Genomic DNA, 23,583 nt, shown 5'->3' with positions numbered 1-23,583 from the left:
ATTAGCAACAGAATTTAAGTGGATAAATTAACCCCCTCTAGCTAAAAGGTGATTATTAAGCCTCTGGTATTAGCTGTCATCAGAGATGGTACTGATTAAGACAGACATTGAATCTGAGCATGAAGAGCAATTCCTATATTCAGTACTATTTAGACAAAAATGAAAAGCTTGCTTTGATGGAATAGGAAGACAGCATTTCTACCACTGCCTGGAATTGTCTTCTACTTTAAATCACAATCACTTCAGTCTTACTGAAGCTTAACTTGAACCATTTCCTTCTTGGCTTTGAATCACGCTATTATTCTAAGATAAAGAGATGCTGGAATGGAAATGTTAAGCATCCTTTTTTAGCAGATAAAGCTGTCACTTCTTCAGCTCTTGTGTGTGCTACAAGGTCTTTTATCTTTATACCACCAGTCTATCACAATAATAATAATAAAAAAATTCTCAAACATTGCTTTATGGAGTACACTTTGTAATCATCTTGTAAATGCACTTATTTTGTGACACAGCAATCAGCCTGAGCAAAATGCTTTGCCCTGTTTAGACTATAAATAATTTGTCAGTGTTAATTGATGGTCCTGTATGTAGGTTTTCTGCAACCGTGCCAAAAAACCAGGCTCTTACAAATTCTTTACCACACAACAGAATAAGCAGAACCCTACCATGAATACCAGCTCTCTGAACATTATCTACAACAGCATCTCCACAACGAGCAAGCAACTTAAAAAAGGAAGCAAACAAATGAACTCTCTCTCCTCCAGCCTTACTGCATTAAAGCAACACACAGTTGACCTTAGGCTTTCAGAGGTTTCCAGGTCTCTCCATGACAATAATTCACAAAGAAACAACCAAAAAATACTGTTAACACTGCAATTCCTTGTTTCAGTCTTCATTCTTTGTCCTGAAACTGTTGAAAAGCATTGTTACAACAAGCTCTGGGGTGATTACAAAGGTAACTTGAGATACAGAGAGGATCAGTGCACTAGATCTTCTTGAAAGAGGATTTATTCATGCTTGCTATAACCCAAAAGACATTAAAAACATTTTTTTTAAATTCTTGTTAATTAAAATCTAATTATTCAATGACTGCTCTGTTTGGCATCTCCAAAAAACGCTCAAGGTCTTGAAAGAAAGAAAAGATAACTCAGTGAGCAATTTATCATAGAAGAAGGATTTCCCCCCCCTCTTTTTTACTACTTACCATGCATAATTAATATGTGATAATACCCATAATGAGTTCCCTAAAACAATTAGCAACGGATCTCCAGTGACCTGCTAATCTGAATATAATGCTTTTTAGAATTTGGAGGTGTACCAGTCTCTTTGTGCTTACACACTCACCTCACGTAGAAGCAAAGAAGGCTGCAGAACATAATTTCTTATTCTGCATCGCATTTCATCAAGTCCCTTAGCAGCTACTTGATACATTATCAAGACAAATGCAAGGAAAAAAAAAATTATTCCTGCCTCCCCACCCCCCAAGTAGGGTACCCCAAAGACTAAGAACCAATTATAATCCTTCTTTCCTCTTCCAGACAGATACATTAAGTGAAAGCAAACCTTGACCAGGTTATTTTTCGCATGGAATTTCAATGAGTTTTTTCATCTCCATAAGACAAATACATCCATAAATAAACATGCACTGCAGTAACAAGGGCAACGTCTGGAACACTTAAGAGCTAAATTACTTTCAAGCCATGCAACATCTCATTTTTCTTCCACAAATATATAATAAAGACTGCCAGCATGGAGCGGGGGGGGATGTGCACACACAAGCACACATGCCTCAGGAGAAGAGAGAGATAGAAAAATCAACCATGTGAACCGCGAGCATGATAACTGAAAACAAAACAAACCAAACAACTTTATAACTGTCTCCTTCCTTTCATTGTCTTGTAAATATAAAATAGTGGCCTATTATGGATTTAGAGAAAAGGTGCATGTGTATAGCAGATCTTCAGAAGTCCTGGATTGTTAGATGTGGTGAAATAGCTCACGTTCTTCTCTCTACAGCCATGTCCATTACACTTATGAAGCTGGAAGATGAGCTTCATAATCACAGACTTCATCAGCCCACCTGGGAGACACAAATAAGGGCTACAGGTTTAGACTACTCAGAAGCTGAGGAAGGGGCAGGATTCAGCCAACAGACTGTCCAGCAGCAGATCACATAAAAAGTACACTCCACTAGAGTGCTGTGATCTTCGCACCCCAAGCTGTAAGCTTCTAGTAGTATTTCAAGATGGAGGTCCCAACACATAAAACTCTACATTGTTCAAGTATAATTTATTAATAATTTATTCCTTTAAATTTCTCCAGTGTCTGTCTGAAATCAATAGCTTCTCCAGCGGGGCGAGGTGGGAGGGAGGTAAAAAAAAACGTTCTGCTGTTTGTTATTTTGCAGTGCCCCACAGTAGCAGGAATTCAAGAGCTAGGCCAGCAACACATACTAAATACTCAAATCACAACTTGCCATCTAGAAATAAGTCTTCAGTCACACTGCAGAGCAAGAAAAGTAAAGGCTTCATGAATTCAGGAAAACATTCTAGTCAAGAACCTTCCTGAATAAACAGCCGGTGTACCGTGTGGTAACTAGAGTAATCCCCAAGGAAACCCCAAAACTGGAAGGCTGAACTCCTCAGGTTGAAGAGTGCTCAAAAAGCTGTTTTCCCCAATTCTTTGAGGAAGTATTTCACACAGTGGGGCAAGATAAAGGATGACCCTCTCTTCTGACCTGCTTTAAAAAGAAAACAGAAGTCCCAGATCACTGTTATGTTCTCTGTGGAGTCAATTTTTCCTGACACTTTAGGAGCACGCTGGGTCTACTTTTCCAATTATGCTTTACAGAAGATTAACTGCAAGAGAAGTTTAATTCCTGAGAAATGGACATAGGCTGTTGAGTTTGAGCAATTTTTGATGCACACATGAAAGCAAAAAAACTCGTTTCTCAAAAAACTATAAAGTCAGAGAGGGAGGCTCCTACTGAATTTGGCACCTCATCTTGGTTAGAAGGCAGACAAGTGGAAAAGTCCTGTTCTCAAGCCAATAGATGTACCCTTTCAGATTTCACTTGCTATCACCTCTCAACACTTCAGGGTATGCCTGCATGGAACAATTAAACTAATCTGGGTACACACAAATGATGCAACATGCTTCATTCACCTCCCAGTCACCCCATGTACAGTAACAGTAAAATCTGCCATATGTCACCTAAATTCGTCGAGAGACCGAACCCTGCTTTTGCTGCAAACTTAAGCACACCGTGTGTACACAGGAGCAGCGGTTTCAAGCTGTCGTGGCACCGAACGAGTTGCCCAGCAGTCCCACAACCTCCCAGGGGGCACCATCCCCACCAAACACACTTCTGCCGAGGAGAGTCTGCTCTGCTCTGTTTGGAAGCCGTCCACTCCGCAGCACAGGATTGCAAGGCTCATGGGAACGCGGAGGGAGCACAGCCTTGCAGGTAAGGGACTCCAAATGGGCACTGTGCAAGTAGTGAGGAAATTCTCTCCAAAAAAGCCCAACAAGAAAACACACACACCAGAAACACCCAAACATCTCAGACCTTCAGTCAGTGCACTAACTGCCTGGCTACACAGGAGTTGGCACCAACAGATCAGATGATGCATGAAGTTTTTTGTCGGCTCTAACCCATCAACTGCCTAATTTGAATTAATGAACTAAGATTACATCAGTACAGACAAGAAAGTCAACTGGCTTCTTAAAAGAGAAGTCCAATTTCTGCTTTCTACCTCAAAACGCACCGGCAGCTATAAAGAGTGGTGGAGCAACACTGATCCCTCTTCATGCAGCCGCTGGCACGTGCTGTATCTCGCTCTGTACAGACTGCAGCGTACGTGAACAACGGTCATCTGCTACAAACTCCTCTTCGTCCGTCTGTCCCACTGAATGCAGCCTAACGCTTTAAAAGTCAGGTGTATTATGGCCGTCGTGATCGCAGGCTATACCACTGGAAAAAGCAAGTATCTAGCAATATGTTAAAATAACTGGTAAAAATTGTGAGCCCAAGGAGATAAGTGAGCAGAGCTTGGGTGAATCAGAATGGTTTACACCATGAACAGCTGTTTAGAAGAGTGTTTCAGCTGAGGAAAAATCGGTAACATAGGCCTATTCAAAGGACAGACTAGAGCCAAGGTTGAAGAGATAGCCATTGATGTAGGTTTGAACTAAGTTGAAAAACGTCTGTGTATTTTTACATTTAATGCTTTTGTTATTTCTGAAATAAAATGCCTGATTTGAGAATTGCAAACATTCAGGAAAGAGTGCAAGTCAATTTATTTTTAAAATGGAAAAGGGGCAGATTTATGATGACTAAAATATGTGATTCAACAGCAGGGATTCCAATTTACAGCTCAGTACACCACCTAGAATGGCTGTTCATGCCTTTGTAATTTCTGTACCTTATTTCAAGTACTCCTAATAAATTCAACCACCCGGTATACACAAGGAATAACAGAAACATCACTAATAAAATAACTGCTTATCTGAAAACCATAATAAGTGAAATACATACACTACACACATGCACTAAAAGTGGTGCAGTTGAAGGCGGGGAAAAAAAAAGTAGAAACAGGAAAAAAAAGGAGGGGATGAGAAATAAAAAATAGGTTTTGGCATGCTTTAACACAAGATCACAATAATAATAGTCACGTTAAGTGCTAAGTGCTAAATCAGCCTTTTTTACCCTCTGTTTTCCTTGTACAATATAGACTAAAATTACAAAATGGTCATAATGTTCTGACTCTCTCTTACTCTTTCACTACATCTTTTGTAGCAAAAAAGTCTCAGAAAATTTCTCTTTGAACTTCTCTTTTCTATGACATAAAAAGTCCACTGAGACTCATAAATCCTAATGCCATTTAATCAGTCTGAAAAATTTTAATGAGCTCTCACTAGATTTGGTACAGAGATTATTCGTAACTATGGGATCAATTAATGAATTAGAAATGGAAGAAACTACAAAGAAATAGTGTTTTAAATTAAGGCGATGATTTACATCACTTGGAACTTTTTCAATAGAACAGATTGATTCTTCATAAGAGAGTTATGACCATTTGTATTACTATAATGTTTTCCTCTTTTTAAACAATGGATGTAAATGGTATTTGTTTGTTTTTAAATTGCACTACTAGTAAGGTCCTTTATTTTAACAGAAAAGCTACAGGCAAACCAATCAAAATACTGGAAAGAAAAGCCTTGACCCACCACATCCTCAAGTAGATAAATAATGAATTAATGTGTTTTTAATGACATGAGTATATTGGAAGTATGTATAAATGTTTGCATGGGAATGTCTGAAACCCACTGAGTTAGAGCCATATTTGAAAGAAATTTAGTAGCATAATATTTTTGTTACTATGAAACAAAATTGGTTTAAGATAACATTGAAAAGTTATAGTTGATATATCTTATATACAAATACACACAGAAACACACAATCAGCAAGGTTATTATGAACTCTTTTAAAGCAAAAATTAATATTCTAATTTTTAGAAATTCCAAATTGAACAATTTGACCCCTTTAATTCAAAATGGAACAGAAAAATTTTGTTTAGCGAAAGCCCTTTTGTTCCCTTCTTTTTTTTTTTTCCAGATCAAATCTGTGAAATCTGTCACCGAATCACAGGATGACTGACGTTGGAAGGGACCTCTGGAGGTCACCCGGTCCAGCCCTCCTGCTCAGTATCTCCAAGGAGGGAGACTCCACCACCTCTCTGGGTAACTTCTGCCAGTGTTCGGCCACCCTCATGGTAAAAAAGTGTTTCCTGATGTTCAGAGGGAACCTCCTGTGTTTCAGTTGGTGCCCATTGCCTCTGGGCCTGTCACTGGGCACCACTGAGAAGAGCCGGGCTCTGCCTTCCTTAGCCTCTCTCTTCAGGTATTCATATACTTTAGTAAGATCCCTCTGAGCATTCTCTTTTCGTCTTCAGCAAACTGCCCCATCAACCAGGTTGTTAATGAAGATGTTCAGCAGGACTGGACCCAGTACCAACCCCTGGGGCACGCCACTAGTCACTGGCATCCAACTAGACTTTGTGCTGGTGACCACCACTCGCTGGGCTCAGCTGTTCAGAGAGTTTTCAACCCACCTCACTGCCTGCTCATCTGGCCCATACATCAACAGCTTCCCTATGAGGATCTTACGGGAGAGGGAGTCAAAGGCCTCACTGTAGTCCAGCTAGACAGCAACCACTGCTCTCCCCTCATCTGCCAGGCCAGTCACTTCATCAAAGAAGTTTATCAAGTTGATCAAGCATGATTTCCCTTTGGTGAAGCTATGCTGCCTACTCCCGATTAATTCTTGTCCTTAATGTGCCTGGAAATGGTTTTCAGGATTAGTTGCTCCATCACCTTTCCAAGGATCACGGTGAGGCTAAGCAGCCTGTAGTTCCCTGGGTCCTCCTTCTTGCCCTTCTTCAGGATAGGAGTGACATTTGCTTTCCTGCAGTCTTTGAGCACTTCTCTCAATCACCGTAATTAATCAAAGATTATCAAGAGTGGCTTTGCAATGACATCTTCCTTGCTCCAGCCCTTCGCTCTGGTCTCTGGGACCTGGCATTCCTCACCTGCTACATTCACTACTTCAGCCTTTTTCATGTGCTGTGTAACCAAGCCCCCCATCTCATTCAACAACAGGCCCACATTTTCCCTAGTCTTCCTTTTGTCTCTTACGTACTTGGAGAAGCCCTTCCTGTTGTCTTTAACGTCCCTTAGCATATATAGCTGAATATACCAAATTTCACAGTGGTGTCATCAATGAAACTCTGCAGCACATTTTAAAGTTTCCCTTAAAAGGAATGCCCGTTTTAAAAATCTGAAACGTAGTAAAAATATGAAACAACTTATTTTCCAAATTATGATCATACGAAGGTAGGAAAACAATAAAAAAAAAAAACAAACAAAAATAATACTTTGGTAAGTTTTTTTCAATTGTCTAAATAAAATGTATGGAAAAGAACATACTGTTTTGAACACTGTGGCCTGAAATTTCTACAATATTCAAGCACACATTGTTTCTACATGCGTAAGGCTCCAGCTGGCTTTCATACAAGTTGCATCTGTGTATTTGAGAGCAGAACTTGGCATACATTTAAAAAAAAATTGAATGTTAGTAAAAGACAGAATTTCTAGTATTTAATCTGCAGATCACATTTTGATTACCTGACTGATTTAATTAATTACTCAATATGACAGTGCATTGTTACTAGTGTTCGAAGTTCATATGAAACTTCATGCATCACATGATAGTAAGACCTAGGCTGAATTTGCAGGGTGTATCTTGTTTGAAATTCCTGTGCTGTAGTTTCATCATTGTGCTTATTAAGTTCCTAGTTAACCAAAGACTGCAAACCAAAAGGTCAGCATTTAAGAAACTACCAGATGCACAATTATGACATCCTTCAGTGATAGTAAAGCAGACATCATATCCGTTTTTATATCATTTTAGAACTGCCTACTTGTATAAGTATGCCTACACAGCAACAGTCACAGGCTGGTATGCCACTACAGCTAAATTCTGGATTTGGCCTTCTATGGCTACACTGTATTTTTCACTTGGAGCAGCACTGAAGTTCTGAAGCAAATCTGACAGTTCTCAGTTGCTATGTGATGGTTTGTTTCACTAAGTAGTTTTGGTGTGTACTAGGTTGCTTTAGCAAGAAGCTAAAGTGGAAGTCCTCTCCAGGTGCCTATCAAGCAATCTCCAATGCTTAAGCAGACATAAAGCTCCAAAGAACCTTATATAGCTTTCAGCCAGGGATCAGAGTAAACGTAATCCAACAAAAAACATTCAAATCCCATATAGCATAGATGTATGGGCCTAAGCACCAAATATACTGCTCTAATAATTTGTTTCTCTTGAGTCCAATTACTTGCTTATGCAGACATTACCTACACCTCCTGATATTTTGCTGCAAACTTGCATGTTACTGATTTTTAACCAATGAAATCCAAACCTGTAGCTCTATTAGTTCACTGCGTGGGACTAAACACAGCGGATGCCATCACTACACTGCAGTTGGTCATGAATGTTTCAGATAGCTTCACATGTACTGTTTTGATTTTCTTCTTGGGAGTTCTGTGATTGTGCTAAATTCCCACACTACAACATTTGTGACGTTTGTAGATATGACAAAAAAAAGTTCACCTGAATTATCTGCACTAAGGGAACTCTGAATGCTGTTAAACTTCAGATAAAGGAAAAGCATGGGTTCAAACATTTACGCTCTTCTTCAAAGAAAGGTTGAAGAAAATAACTATACAAAATTACCATGAATACTCCGAAATTTTGTTTGTCTAACATACCTTTAAAGTTTAAAATTGTTAAGTGTAATACAGATGCTACTATTACCTTCAAATATTTTTTCATTATTAATACAGCTAAGGCTATCACTGCTGAATAAATAAAAACATCTACATCACAGTGTCACTGTTTTTGTTGTTTGGTTTTTGTTTGGTTTTTTTTAAATGTTTTTGTCCTTCTTGATTATTACCACCTTGTGACTTTTCTGAAATAGAGCCAAATAAACTACGAGCTTTGGGAAAGCTTTCCCTCTGGGTATTACCATTATGCTCCTCACATGAAATAACAGTTGAATTTGTCATTAACACAGCTGACAATCAATTTCCTTATCTCTCCTTCAGATACCCGTTACAACCCAGCTTTATATAAATTCTGAATACTTTTTTCTCTTTTACTTTCAGAATTACAGAACAGCTTACAGCCACACCTCCATCGAATTGAAAAGCATGCATTAGACACCCCTTACCCTGTTTCAAAAAACCACACCATACAACATTAAAGGAACATATCCTGATTTTTTGTTCCCTAGACAACAGTTAAGCCAGAAAGAATAATTTTATAAGAAAGCAACATTAAGCTGTGGTTTAAGCTTGTTTTCAACTCCTCTCATACTCCCTCCAAAACCTTGGGCTTCTTCCCAGTATTTGCTCTCAATTGAGTATTAACATGTTCGAAATTCGTAACTGCTTGACTCTAAGGTGAGATTGCTGTTCAGATTCTTCAACATTTAGATCATACCATACATACAAGGCCAACTCACACAAGTACCTAACATGTCCATACAACCGCCATCTGCATGAACATGATCATATACATTTATTGTATCTTTTCTGAACATCTAAGTTTCCAAATGAAGTTGATGCACACAGAATGTCAAGAGAACTTCCAACAGAAAAAAAGAAACCCAAATCAAAAACAGTTTGGTTAACACTGTTCATAGTATGCCACCTTGCATCAAACTTATTTCACTTTGTATTCCCAGGCAATGCAAATAGCATTTAGACTCTGGGTGAGACCTTGAAGTATGAAAGGCTGAAGAATCTCAGCTAATCATTCTATATGTATTTGTGTAACCATTTTTTCTTCAACAATCCTATCAAGAAAACAGTAATCACAGTCTAATCCACTTACTAATTTTTAAGAAACAACTTTATGTCATGCATTTTTCTGCAGTAATGAAACTCCAAAACTTCAAAACTTATGTTCCACTCAGGACAGACAAGAAGTGAGAAAAATATTTTAAGGAGAAAGGCAATTTAATTTAAAATAAAAGTGAAGACATTATTTTAACTAACTCTCAATTTATCTTTCAAATATTCTCCCTACAGATTTCTATTTCAGAATCAAGTTTGGGAAGTTATATATAAGAGAGAGAACCTAAACACCTCTACTATTTGAGAAAGATTGCTCAAACTGATCGGTTTTAAATCAGAAAACAAGAATTATGATCTCAGAGATTTAGAATGCAACAGGAAAGAGATGGCTTAGGAAAAATATATGCCCTCTTTACAAAGAAGTATCTTTAATGTTTAGACACTGAAGAGGTAAATCAGCCATGAATGTATGAAAAATAAACTGATCTATGTTTAAATAACTGTTTCCAAACTTTGAGTAGTGAAGTTAAGCTTGCAGATTTATGCACAGAGAAGAAAATCATTACACTTTCCTATTACTGCACACTACCATGTAGTAAATCAGAGCAATCTGCATTACAAACATTATACGTAGTGGGGGGAAATTATGTTTTCCAACAATCTCTTGCTTCAGCAGCATAAACACCTTTGAAAACAGAGGCTGCTGATTTTTATAATATTTATATTAAATCTTAATCTAAGTATTTATCATGTTAAAAAATCCAAATATCCAAATATAGCCCAAAAAGAGTATTCCTAACTTTTCAGTTAATTTGCTCCCACCCCTTCTTACCTTCTCTGGAGGTGCAGGAGGGTGAAATCTCTTTGCACAAACTAGGAATGCATCAGGCTCTGGCTTGCCACACTTCACCTCAGGGTCATCTCCCAACACAATATGATGAAAAAGACCAAAGAAGTCTTTGTGTCTGGCTGTTTTCATCTGAAATGTCACTTCAGCTGAGCTGGTGGCAACAGCTATGGGTATGTTGTGTTTGTGTAAATGACGTATCAGCTTATCAACCCCTGCAAGACAAATATATACATTTTATTTTTATATATATGCATATATGTAGGTACCTACTTACAATGTATTTAGCAGTACTTCAACAAAGGTGTCTTACTGGCTATAACAACCTATTTCAATCAGTTAGTGTAGAAGAAATTTTTTCCAATATCTGAAACGTTCCTTCTCCACACAAAAATCATGGAACATTCCTCAAGGTATATACTTGTTGTGTCATCAAATGATGCTTTTCTCCAAATACGCCAAAAATGGGTTCAACATAATTGCCTAGGTACACCCACCACCCACTAGAAGCTCCTTAAGCAATGTCCCCCAAATTACGTATATTTATTACTTCAAACTCTGTGAGTTTCTCTAAGTGAGAGAAAAGCACACAGGGGAACATTTTCTTTTATACACAGAGTTACACTCCTGAAAAGGAGGAAAAAAAAAAAAAAGTCAAAGTCAAAGAAATATACTCTTCTCACTGAATTGTATAGTTTTAATTTCTGAAGCAGGTATCCAACTGGCTTAAACCAGCCCCTAAGAGAGCTCAGTTTCTCTCTTCTGCAATTACTAAAGCAAGTAACACTGGGCAGAGGAAGGGAGCTGTCAGTCACAGTTGTTAATACCAGAGCTTTATCTGATTTATCTTTATCTGATGCTGTGAACCCAGAGTAATGAAGACCTCAAGCCTAATGGGTAGAAACTTCAATCTGATCCAGTCTTCTAGAGAAGGTTAATGCAGGGAACAGTGAGAACACAGCAGTCTGTGTAAGAGGGAAACATACTTCATTATTTGGTGCAAGTTTTGAGTTTCCTATGGAGAGGTTTCAATGCAGCATTCTAAATGCTGGATACCTGTCCCAGACAAAACAATTAGCAAGTGCCTAATGGAGAACAAGAGCGGACACCCAGTCTTTACCAATTCACACGAGAAAATCCCGCCAAATCTGAAAAATCATTTGGGATCTGCTTCTTGGCATGAACCCAAACTGTGTTGGACACCAGATATTAGTTTCAGGTAGCTAAGCCTCCAACTGACTTCCATCTCTTTGAACCAACCTGAGAACAATTCTTTGTTTTCATCTTCCAACTACATCAATTTTTACCCCACTTTTCAAGCCTGGTTATACTACAGTAATCTTACTCCCTTCCTCTTGATTCACTGTCATACTTATGCCTGGTCCCTGCTCCCTCAAAGCACTCCTGCTCCTCATGTTCATTTAATTCTTTCCTGTGCCGCCCTGTCATCTCTAATTTGCATATCCCATGTGATCCAGCCTTTCTGCTCCATTTGACAATTCTATAAACAACAATCTTATCTGCAGTACATTTTTCCCAAGTATAGTCATATGCCCAACTTTGAGAATTAACAATTACTACTGATAATAAAGTGTGCAGATTAGTAAATTGGTGCATTAACTAACCCATCTATCTGGAAATATGACCTGTAGATGTGGCCCTCTGCAGATTTCTTCTGTATTCTGCAGAATCTAATCAACCAATTAGTAACTGACATTTCCAGCTCCATGCTTGTACTTGAAGACAGCCTTTAAACTATAAATACATGCACTTCTGTGATGTTAGATTTCCAGTTGGACAGAAGTAACAAGTGTTATTCCTCCTCCAATGTCAATGCATCACCCATTTAAAAGCCTTCCTATGCCCCCTTAAATGGTTACACTAACAGTAAGCAAGTGCATTTTTTCCTAAATGATGCTACTCTGTCCTCTTACTGAAATATGATGCTAAATACAAGTTAACTTTTTATTCCAGATACAGATTCTGTCTTCATTCTGAAACATGTGAACTAAGTCCATATTAAATTAATGGAAGTACTAAGATCTCTCAATGTAAAGCAGTAGCCTAAATGTCTTTTTTAAAATAAAATGCATTAATTCAAAGGAATTTATTCTAAATCATCTGCAACATTTAGCCAGGCTAGCATATTGTGTGTGTAGTAATATAAAGAAGTTTAAAGATTACACAAGAAGACTTTTCCTATCTTCTATGCCCTTGCTACGATATTGTTAGTTTTCTCTAAAGTTGTGCTCTTTTCAAATAGCTGATTTTCTTCAGTCCCCCTGCATTACAGCTTCAGTTCATCTGTCACAGGGTATGTTTATTCTATGTTTCTATTGGAGGTAGCACTGCTGCAGAAAGGTTATTTCTTCAGGGTTCTCTCTTATATACCCCCACTGAATCATGATTTCAGCGTGTAAATGTGTGTGTGTGTGTTTACTTTCTCTTTTTCACTTCCGTCACTACAAGGGAGCTAAAATGCAGCTGCCCCTAATAGCTCCAGAAAGTAAAGACTTACATTATTCAGAAAGTGCACTTTAATAAAAATATGCTATTTAAAAAATGATTATTTGCATATGTGTGAACATAGCAAGACAGATTAGAAAAAAAATACAAGAGGGAAGATCAGCTGCATAAAAAAAATATTAAATTGCATATGGAAGAATAGCTAGCATAACTTAACAAGCTCAAGACAGTAGCAGTTGAAAAATATTTTCATTCCGGGTTTGTTATTTCTTCGTAAAAGCTATAGATCAAAAAAGTCTATTTTTGTTTGCATCAATTACCACCAGTATAGCTCTAGACACTTTGCCACCACATCAAATTACTGACACAAGTATTGTACTAATTCAGCATATAATTCTTCATTAGGAAGATAATATCTTTCTTAGTATCTTTCTTGTCCTTTTTTTACAGAAAACATCAACGGAACAAGAAGTAGGGAACTGCTTTACAGATCTGTAAGAAACTTCCCCTGGCATATACTTTGTCATTATATCCCCTATAGCTACACAGATTTTTTTCAATCAAATGAAGACTTCAGTTACATCAAAAACAACCAAGTAAAAACTAAATGGCTATGAAGAAGCACGGTGAAAATTCCTGCGAACTCACTAACTTCTAAACTTACTTGTAGCTACCATGTAAGGGATTGATGCCCATCCATCAGAGAGGGACCCATCTGCTAGGATTCCTGGGACCATCCTCCACCCCTCCTACTGAAAGCTTAGCCACATGCAGCAAGTTCTTTTTTTTTTTTTTTTTTGAGCATCTTTGATTAAAAACAAAAAATAAAGAAAGATCAAAAGAAGTAAGGATCTCAGTTTTTCCAGCGTAAGGATATGCTCCTAATGTGGTACACATGCAATTAACAATGTTAGGCAGTACAACATAAATTCTTCAAGCAGTCATAAAAAAACCCAGGAATAAATATCCCACATGGCTACGCTTTATTTCCAAATGTACCCTTTCATTTCAAATAATCAAAAAGGTAAATACTGCTTCTTTCCTCTATCTCTTCAAATATTAAGTTTTGGAATATACACAGAAGTTTACTATATTCTAAATGTAACAGCTGGAATTGGAAAGAAAAGGTGAAAAGAATTCTAAGCTGAATTTAGTTACAGAAGCTGAAAAGAAGAAGGATCAACTTTAAATGTCAGCATCTTTAAAACCCGATTAATCACAAATGTCAATGAAGTTAACAACTTTGGAAAAAGAAAAAGAAAACGAACCAAACCAACAGAAAGGAGATTTCTTCTGAGACCACAGATGCATTTAAAAGGAAGAGATCAGCACTTTTGTTCTTAAAGTTGCAGAAAAGCATGTATTTTATATATATATTTAAAAAAAAAAAAAAAAAGAAATATTATTCCTTCATTAGACTCCCAATGTGGTGTTTGTTCTCCTTACATTCAGCTGAAACCATGGTGACTAATACATTGGATCAACTGACAAACTAAAATTAAGACTTATACCGAACAACAAAACCCTTGGGCTAACTGTCACATTTTCCTTTTCATTGACTAATACAAACATGTACAGCAGGAGTTCAGGAAACCAAATAATGCTACGCTAAAATGATCTAACGATAGTCCCTATCTAATTATTTATACGCTATAACAACACTGTTTTCTACATGATTTTTTTTTTCAGTTATCACATTTTATAATCAAATGGCATTATTCATTATGATGTGAAAATTAACACGACATAACTCCTGAGAGCTAATTCAAATTGATGGAAAACAAAGGGAATTTTTATTTTCCTTTTAGCTTTATACAGACATGAGCTCTGTGTCATATAGAATACTTCAGAATGGTGAACAACACATACATTTTTGCTACATTCTATTTGACATGCTTTCACATTTTCGTATCATCCCTCTTGTGTTTGTCTACCACTGAACAGAACACTGTTCTTAACTTATGCCACTTCTGGAACTCCAGATGCAGGCCTATTTCATGTGAAATGCCTCCAGACAAATAATGAGATAATATAAAGCTCTCCTATTTTTTTCTAATATAAGTCTCCAATCAAACTTTTGTCTTACAAAGCATTTTTTTATTTTTCTCTTTTCCTAAAGTGAAGTTTCTATGAACATGTTATAGTTGAGTATAAGAATGCTTTTCAAGATAGAGAAGAAGGTGATCTCCATCATAAACTGGGCAAACATATGAGACGGGGAAGAGGATTATTCATGCCGCTTCAGCACTGAACCATAATTTCAGTTTCCTCTCTTCACCAGTTGAATGATTTCTGGTGTTCATATTTCTGCTTGCAGTTGATTCATTTGAAGGCATAACTACACCATCATGCAGACAATCACACACTAAGCTCTGCCAATACCTTAACCTGAAAATCCACTCTTTGATGGTCTTACAAGCACGAAGTCCTACAGTCTTACGGCTTCAGAAATACAGCTGGCTTGTGTGCTGCCAGCATAGGGCGCAGCAACAAGGTCAAATAAATGCCCAGGCCTACACAGACCGTCCCGTGGTCTTTTCTAAAGTCTGTTTCAATCCGAAAAAGATGAACATAAGCTACGTAAGAAAAAGCCCTTAAAAAATGAACAGAACTCCCCAAGGCCTTATCTTAAGAAAAAGCATACATTGTAAACAGGACCACAAGAAGTTAGTATTCTACAATTTACAAGGTAGCTTTTATAAAAGTTAAGCTTCAAAATCACGTTACAGGAGCTCCTACCTGGCTGAGGTGGCCTCAAATAAGCACAAAGTGGCATTTTTTTGTGGCAAATCCTTTCATGAACATCACAGCGTACTATACCTTTCTTGCATCTCTTCAGTCCTTCCATGGGTGCCACCTAGGTACTAATTATATCTGATTTCTAATTAATAGTATTTAAACCATTATGTAATCCCAGGAAGAGAAACAGGAACTCAGTGGGCAATGGGGGGGAAGGGGTGGAAGTGTGTGTGCGCATGTGTATATGTTTTTAAATTTGTTATTTGAACGCTAACATGTTCTGCTAGAAAGGATATTTAGCAGACGCATCCCCATTTTTCCCACCCTCAAACAAAACCCAGACAGCTTGCAGGGGTTTTGGTTCTGCACCAACCATCATAGATAACATTCGTTCATAGTTTTCAACTAATTTAGTTATGGTGTTAACCAATTTAAGAATATTTGGGGCAAGCTGGAACAGAGAGCTATCATATACATTAATACCTTATATACTTCCAAATGAGTGTTGTCCTTATTCAAACAATTACAGTGTCGGACATCTAATAATTGGAGAAATAGTATAACGTAGGATTACTTTGGTTCGAGACAGTAAATAATGAAAAAAAAAGCAACCAAACCAAACAAAACACCATAAATACAGCACATTCCTTATACTAATTAAAAGCAAGCATCAAGTAGCCAATGATACCAGGTTATATTGTGAAGTTTCCATAGATTCTGCCTGTTCATTTTCAGATTCAAGTGAAAGTTTAAGCTAAACTATTACAAAAAGCTAAAGGCTACATGTACAGAAATGATAAAAGCTTCAGAAAGACTTAAAATGATTATTTTGCGTCTTCCTCTGCTGCTTTTTTAGAAAGCAAACACATGTGAACTCTTATATCATAGAATCATAGAATGAATCACAGAATGGTTTGGGTTGGAAGGGACCTTAAAGAACATCTAGTTCCAACCCCCTGCCATGGGCAGGGACACCTTCCCCTAGACCAGGTTGCTCAAAGCCCCATCCAACCTGGCCTTGAACACTGCCAGGGATGGGGCATCCTCAGCAAACTCTCTGGGCAACCTGTTCCAGTGTCTCACCACCCTCATAGTGAAGAAAAAGCCCCAAAATAGCAAATGGGTATTTTAAAACTGATATGAAGATGACTTTCTATGCCCAAAAGCTTCTCCACAGTTCAGTTACTTTAATGAAAGATATTCTCATTTAAAACCTTCTCTCACACAAGCCTCAAGTCATTGTGATTATAGTAACAACATTACTGTTATCTACAACTGCTGTGTATCCTTTGACATAGTTTTGGGGACTACAGAAATACTTTAGAAAAAGTGAGTTATTTAGGACATTTTACTTTAAATTGTCTTATCCCCCTCCCCAGTTATTTACTAGATATTTGATTATTTATCCAGTTAAATTTCTGTGCTATTCTTATTTTTCTGTCTGTATTTTGTAATCACAATATGTAATTTGGTCTCCAGTTAATTTTAATTGTTGAAAAGAAAGTCATTCTCCTTACTTCAATAAGCTATACTGGCCATTCTGATTTGACAATTTATTCATGAGTACTATCAGTCAAATTTATTTTATTGTCAACTGTAATTATAAGCCAGAGGAACAATTCTCTCCCTAAACTTTTTGATAAGAAATGTGCTTCTTTGAAAAATGGGGCGTGGTATTGAAACATGGTACAAAGTTCTCTTTAATCAAGAAACTCCCCTGTATTTCACGGGCAACCAAATCTTTTCCTATGTATATTTTATTGTATCTATATATGCTTGAGTTTTCTTGCGGACTTTTTTTTATTCTGAGCTACTTACTCTCTTCCAAAAAATACTAATTTTTGTTTTCCTTTTTCGGAGCTCAGCTACACTATGTAGCCTGTGCTAATATAACTATACTTGCTAAGTCTTGTAGCTGACATGCAGCATATTCTGCAGAAGAAACAATATGGCTACAGGCTTTTTTAAAGAATACTCTCTTGATCAACAGATTTTTGCCCTGTACACTGAAATTTCTGTTGGAAGAACTATACTGGTCACCAAGCGCTTTCTTCACATAGCTCGCACACAAATTATGAGCCCAAATACAACTTTACACTCTTTTTGCAGACTTTCAGCACTCCTTCTAAGATCTTCATACACATCTATCACAGTGTTACTCCTCATTCACCCCAGTGTAGATAACAGCTTTCTACTCACACTAACAGCATGAGAACAGAGGACACCTGCCCTCTGGGGCACCAAAATCAAAGCTCTTTAGAAACCCATATTCAAGTCGACTTCATTTTGTTGTAATGTTACACAAAACAAGCTGTCTGAGAGCATTCAGTGTGTATTTGGAAAAGATTTACTGCTGAGAAAGAACCTAAAGGAAACCAAAGTGCTCCATGCATTGTTTAAATTAACTATGTACATGCATTGTGCATGCTTTGTATGATTTATGTCCAGTTGTGCACAAATGGAAATCTTAAGGATAAATATAGCCTCTGTATGAAAAGACTGCTCCTCTTTTTCAAAATTATTTACAGTTTCTACACTGACTGTGGTATCAGACCAAACTTAAAGCTCTTCAAGATTTCATCACTCTCTTTAATCAAAGAAAAGCTAACATTTCCACTCAGAGCTTTGCCAAGTTTATTAGATTTCTAGCCAATTCAAAGATAATTCTTTAGAATTCATAAAAGTGATCCTATGGTAAAAAACCTCAGCAGCCTCTGAACACTAAAAGCACCCAACAACAACAACAAAAATAATCTCACGTAGAAGAAGCAGCTGTCTGTTCACTTAAGTCACAAACTGATTAAAAAAACGTTTTTAATGTAGTCTGGTGTGTTACAACAGTTGCAAGCCCATCAGCACAGTGCTACTGATTATCTACACTTGCTCTCAATTCTGAAGTGAAGTCAGCATTGCTGCTGTGAAGGTGAGAGCGTGACAGAGGTGGGGCTATCCATCATTTGGTGTAATTGCCATGAATCTGATCAGACTATGGAAATGCTACTCTCAGATCCACCTGTTTCTTTTTTGTTCTGAGATATTAAAAATGCTATCTGCAATGGTATGTTACCTTTTCACTGAGCTACAAAAGCAGAGGTGGAAACTAATAATCTGTTTACCAATTTGGAAGGTAATTGGCTATTAATAAAGAGTTCTACCTTCTGATCTTATTGCTCTCTAAAAAGTACCAGAGATCTTTTCTGGTGGCAGAGACTCCCTGTTCACCAAATTGATAATCTCATTTAGTCTGGACATACTGACACATGCATGGCCATGCAAAAAATATAAGTACTAAATTTTACACAATTCAGAACCTCTGACAGCTGTGTTGCTGACTTCCTGGTAAAAGCATTTTTGGGTTGCAATCCTTTAGGACTTAATGCAAAGGCCAATGCTTGAAATCAGCCAAACAGACAGCATCATTCTGAGTTTGCAGCTAATTGACTGATCTCTAGGGGTTACAGGCTCACTGAGCCCAGCATGGACTCACTAAAGTTTCCTACCATTAAAACAATAATAGCAAGGAAAAGAAAAGATAACATGGTGGGAAGTCTGTTTAACTGTTAAGGGCACAACATGAATCACGGAAACAATAGCTAAGCAAACTTGACTGCTAGTTGAATGGAACTGCTCAAGAAAAAAATATGTATGACTTTTAGAGTGAGCTGCCATTGAGCAGCTGTTTTTCTTTCTTCTCTTTTTATGATTTCTGACTGGCTTCATTTGGTACTAAAACTGAGCTATGAAATTACCTTCTCATGTCTGCAAGAGACAGTCAACGGTACTTGAACTGGAAAATAGTTTGCACATCACATTCTGCACTGGCTGAACAGGAGCTGCAACAAACAAATCCCAGTTATCATGAAAATGACCAAGGAATGGAAAACATCTGAAAGGTATACACAACCACAGAATCCTTAAGGATCTGTGCTTTGTGATGCTGATGGGCCAAAAACCAGAGACTGCTATGAAAGAATGGCATTAATTTCATAACCCTGACATGATTATACTAACAGTTGGCAGCTACGTAACTTGGAGTTAGGTTTTTCTGACTCTGTATATTCTGGGTTTATGTTAAGCGAAAACACACCAATACATGTATAGGTAAACATACATATGCATGGTGTTCTTCTGCTCCACTTTTCACTCCTTATTCTTCTGACAATCCACTTCCATGCAATATAGTACTGCATTTGCAGAAACAGAAAGTCTACTATGTTACTCTTGCAGATAACAATATCTGTGCTCTGACATAAATATTTAGAAAAGCAGCACAAGTGGCAGCCCTGTCATTTTGTCAGCATTGTCTTGGATTAATTCCTTTCTCCACTGAAATCAAAACCAGTCTTCCCTAAGTTTCTTTCAGAACTAAAAATAAATCTAACTGTAAAAAACTCTCAAACAGTTATCAGAAAATTCCACATTAGAAAGGGATATACCGTCTTCATAGATGAAATCTGTATTTTGACCACAGCCTGATGTACTGAAGCTTGTCAGTCACTTCAGCTATACCGAAGTAGTCAAAATTCCATCTTCAACCACTAATGTCTCAGAATTGTTGTACATTAAGTGGCATGGCTGTGATACAGCCTGTCAGGCAAAGAGCTGCTTTGCCAATCGTATATTCATACAGCTTCCACACCATCCTTAACCATTACTGACATACCTGTCAATTACTTGAGTGGGAATTAACAGTTATCATTGCTGGCAAAACATGTGTATAGCTCATACTGTGTCCAGAAACAAGTGCTCCTTTGCTTGAGTCACTTTTTCAAACATAGCTGGTCATCAATCACTACTCTCCACCAAACCAAATCTGAATCTTGTTTTTTTTGAAAAACTGTAGAAATTGATTGAAAAATAGAACCTCACCTGCCTATTAACTGCCAAAAGATGGCCAGAGACTCAGCATGTCAGTCATCTTATTCCATTAATAAATATGACAATTAACTTTCACTTCCTTGTATTTACCTGTAACTATCTGAAAGATCATTTTAGCCAGAGAACATTGTAAATTCAAAATGACACCACAGTCTTACATCTTAAACAACACCTGCATGAAGTCCATTCTTGATTAAAGAACATTAAGAGGCTGTAGAATAAATCCACAAGGATCACCTTAATAAATATCCTCAGAAAATACAAAAGGACAGAAGAAAAGTATCAGATTAAAAAATCTGGTTATCAGATTGAAGAACAAGTCAGTCCTTAATGAAACTAAATATTAACTAGCTGGAGCCACTTCCTTCTAGATTATTAGCTGACATCAACCTGGTTTTCTCAAAATTCATGGCAAATTCAGCTTGTATCTCATATGCTGCTACCAAGTAAAGTACAGATTCCATTACTTCAGTGACCAAGGCTGCCTTTGCTCCCAACAATGGCCAGTGAACATGAAGTATTTAAGTACACATCAATTCTGCTTTAGAAAATAGTCTGAAGAAAGTTATCACATGTATTTAGTCGAGCTGAAAAGATAATCGGTTGAACAATTCTGGCGATGATAAAAATGTTTACTTGCTTGTCCCAGTAAAAGTTTTGCTTGTTTCACCTATAATAGCCCAGCTTCAGCAAGTCCAGAATTCACTTTCTGAAGGCAGGAACAGCACAAAACTTCATGCTTCCTTCGGCTAATCTGTTCTATCACCTCTCTGCAACTCTGTTCAAGCCAGCTCAGCCACATTATCACAATCCTCAGCAGGCACAGAATATCCTCTTAATGGCATCTATTACCTGTGCTGTTATATTACAGCAACTCTTCTCTGTGTCTCCTAACATTTCACCCAATCTGTCCATCTGGCATTTTCTAAGCCCAGACTAGGTTTTTTTTGTTTGTCTTGCAAAAGATACAGCTGCAAAGTTAGTCCCAGAAGTTTGACATGAAAAATGAAAAACACATCCCTCCATCTTTCTTGTTTTCCTGGAGAGTTTAACTAGGCTTACAGTTTTAGGTGGATCTGTAAGTGAGAAAGATGCCATTTGAAAAATCTTGCATATAAGACATCAGAGAGATAACTAAAATTGGCTGCACAAAATACTCAACTTTTTAAGCTGCCTAAAAGAATTACACCTTTTCTTTTTGCTGCCTGTTAGTTATTCCTAACATATCACATATTTTTAACTTTCATCCTCTTAAGGCATTATGAAACCAGGTATAAAAAAGCATCTAAAAATTAAAACATCATTAATGCGCTGTAGATAGATTGTCAGAACAAACAAGCATGCATTCAAAAAGAAAAAATTGTAATAGTTAGACTTGTTATAGTGACATGTAGTTATTTCACTTCTAATACTTTTTTTTATTCCTCCCCCTTTCCTCCCTCCTCCCTTTTTTTTCCTTCATAAATTATTGATATTTGCTCCAGGAAGTTTAACACTGTAAAAAAAGTTAATAGCAATACTAGCTTTAGGTATTGCTTGTCTCGCACGGCTGAGGATTCTTCTCTAAGCATTTCAGATGTAAATGTAATGGAATATAAAACCAGAAGTTCACACCACGGGTAAGATTCATTCTCTTGCTTATCTTGGTTTAAGCTACTCATGTGGGCTTCCTGCGTAATCCCTGGTAAAAGACACGTATCTTCAGAAGATGATGAAACTTACCTGTTTTAGGATAACCTGAGAAACTATGTTAGGGAGTGTTTTGATTGTAGAGCTCCATGACTGTGACGCTAAGGTTGACTGCTTATGGGTTAAGTGTGAGGGTGAAGGCCAACAAGGCAGATATCATGCTGGGAGTCTGTTACAGACCACCCAACCAGGTTGAAGAGACATGAAACATTCTACAAGCGGCTGGCAGTAGTCTCACAATCATGTGCCCTTTTTCTCGTGGGGGACTTAAACTTTCCGGACGTCTGCTGGAAATACAACACAGCAGAGGGCAAGCAGCCTAGGAGGTTCCTGGAGTGTGTGGAAGAGAACTTCTTGACACAGCTGGTAGGTAAGTCAACCAGGGGAGGAGCCTTGCTAGACCTACTGTTTAGAAACAGGGAAGGACTGGTGGGAGGTGTGATGGTCGGAGGCCATCTCGGGCTTAGCAACCATGAAATGATAGAATTCTCAATTCTTGGTGAGGTAAGGAAGGTGGTCAGCAAAACCACTACTACGGACTTCCGGAGGGCAAACTTTGGCCTGTTCAGGAGACTGGTTGAGAGAGTCCCTTGGGAGACAGTCCTGAAGGGCAAAGGGGTCCAGGAAGGCTGGACATTCTTCAAGAAGGAAGTCTTAAAGGCTCCGGAGCAGGCTATTCCCATGTGCCACAATATGATCTGTCCAGGAAGACGACTGGCCTGGCTGAACAGGGAGCTTTTGCTGGGACTCAGGAAAAAAATGAGAGTTTACCATCTTTGGAAGAAAGGGCAGGCAACTCAGGAAGAGTACAGGGATCTTGTTAGGTCATGCAAAGAGAAAATTAGAAAGGCAAAAGCTCAGCTAGAACTCAATCTGGCCACTGTCGTAAGAGACAACAAAAAATGTTTTTGCAAATATGTTAACAACAAAAAGAGAGCCAAGGAGACTATCTCTCCTTTATTGGATACAGAGGGGAACATTGCCACCAAAGATGAGGAAAAGGCTAACGTACTTAATGCCTTCTTTGCCTCAGTCTTTAATAGTGAGACCAGTTATCCTCAGGGTACTCAGCCCCCTGAGCTGGAAGACAGGGACAGAGAGCAGAATATACCCCCCTTAATCCAGGAGGAAGCAGTTAATGAACTGCTACACTGCCTGGACACAAGTCTATGGGACCAGATAGGATCCATCCAAGAGTACTGAGGGAGCTGGCAGAGGAGCTTGCCAAGCCACTCTCCATCATTTATCAGCAGTCCTGGTCAACAGCGGAGGTCCCAGAGGACTGGAGGCTTGACAATGTGACACCCATTTACAAGAAGGGTTGGAGGGAGGATACAGGGAACTACAGGCCTGTCAGCCTGACCTCAGTACTGGGGAAGATTATGGAGCGGTTCATCTTGAGTGCGCTCACACGGCATGTGCAGGACAACCAGGGGATCAGGCCCAGCCACCATGGGTTCATGAAAAGCAGATCCTGCTTGACCAACCTGATCTCCTTCTATGACCGGGTAACCCACCTAGTGGATGAGGGAAAGGCTGTAGAT

At 38.1% G+C, this 23,583-nt stretch overlaps 1 protein-coding gene across 1 annotated transcript in view; it reads right to left on the bottom strand.

Annotated features, from left to right (window-relative positions):
- The window catches only part of HDHD1 (haloacid dehalogenase-like hydrolase domain containing 1), a 74,657-nt gene that overhangs the window by 21,715 nt on the left and 29,359 nt on the right, over positions 1-23,583 (bottom strand). Inside the window, exon 3 of the mRNA XM_010580423.1 lies at positions 10,253-10,482. Within this exon, the coding sequence (XP_010578725.1) occupies positions 10,253-10,482 (230 nt within the window). The remainder of the gene's footprint in view (positions 1-10,252; positions 10,483-23,583) is intronic.

Source organism: Haliaeetus leucocephalus, unplaced genomic scaffold, assembly GCF_000737465.1.
Source record: "Haliaeetus leucocephalus isolate CR32 unplaced genomic scaffold, Haliaeetus_leucocephalus-4.0 Scaffold712, whole genome shotgun sequence".
Classification (NCBI taxonomy): domain Eukaryota; kingdom Metazoa; phylum Chordata; class Aves; order Accipitriformes; family Accipitridae; genus Haliaeetus; species Haliaeetus leucocephalus.
Note: the sequence above shows the minus strand (reverse complement) of the source record. Positions and strands in the feature narration are given on the sequence as shown.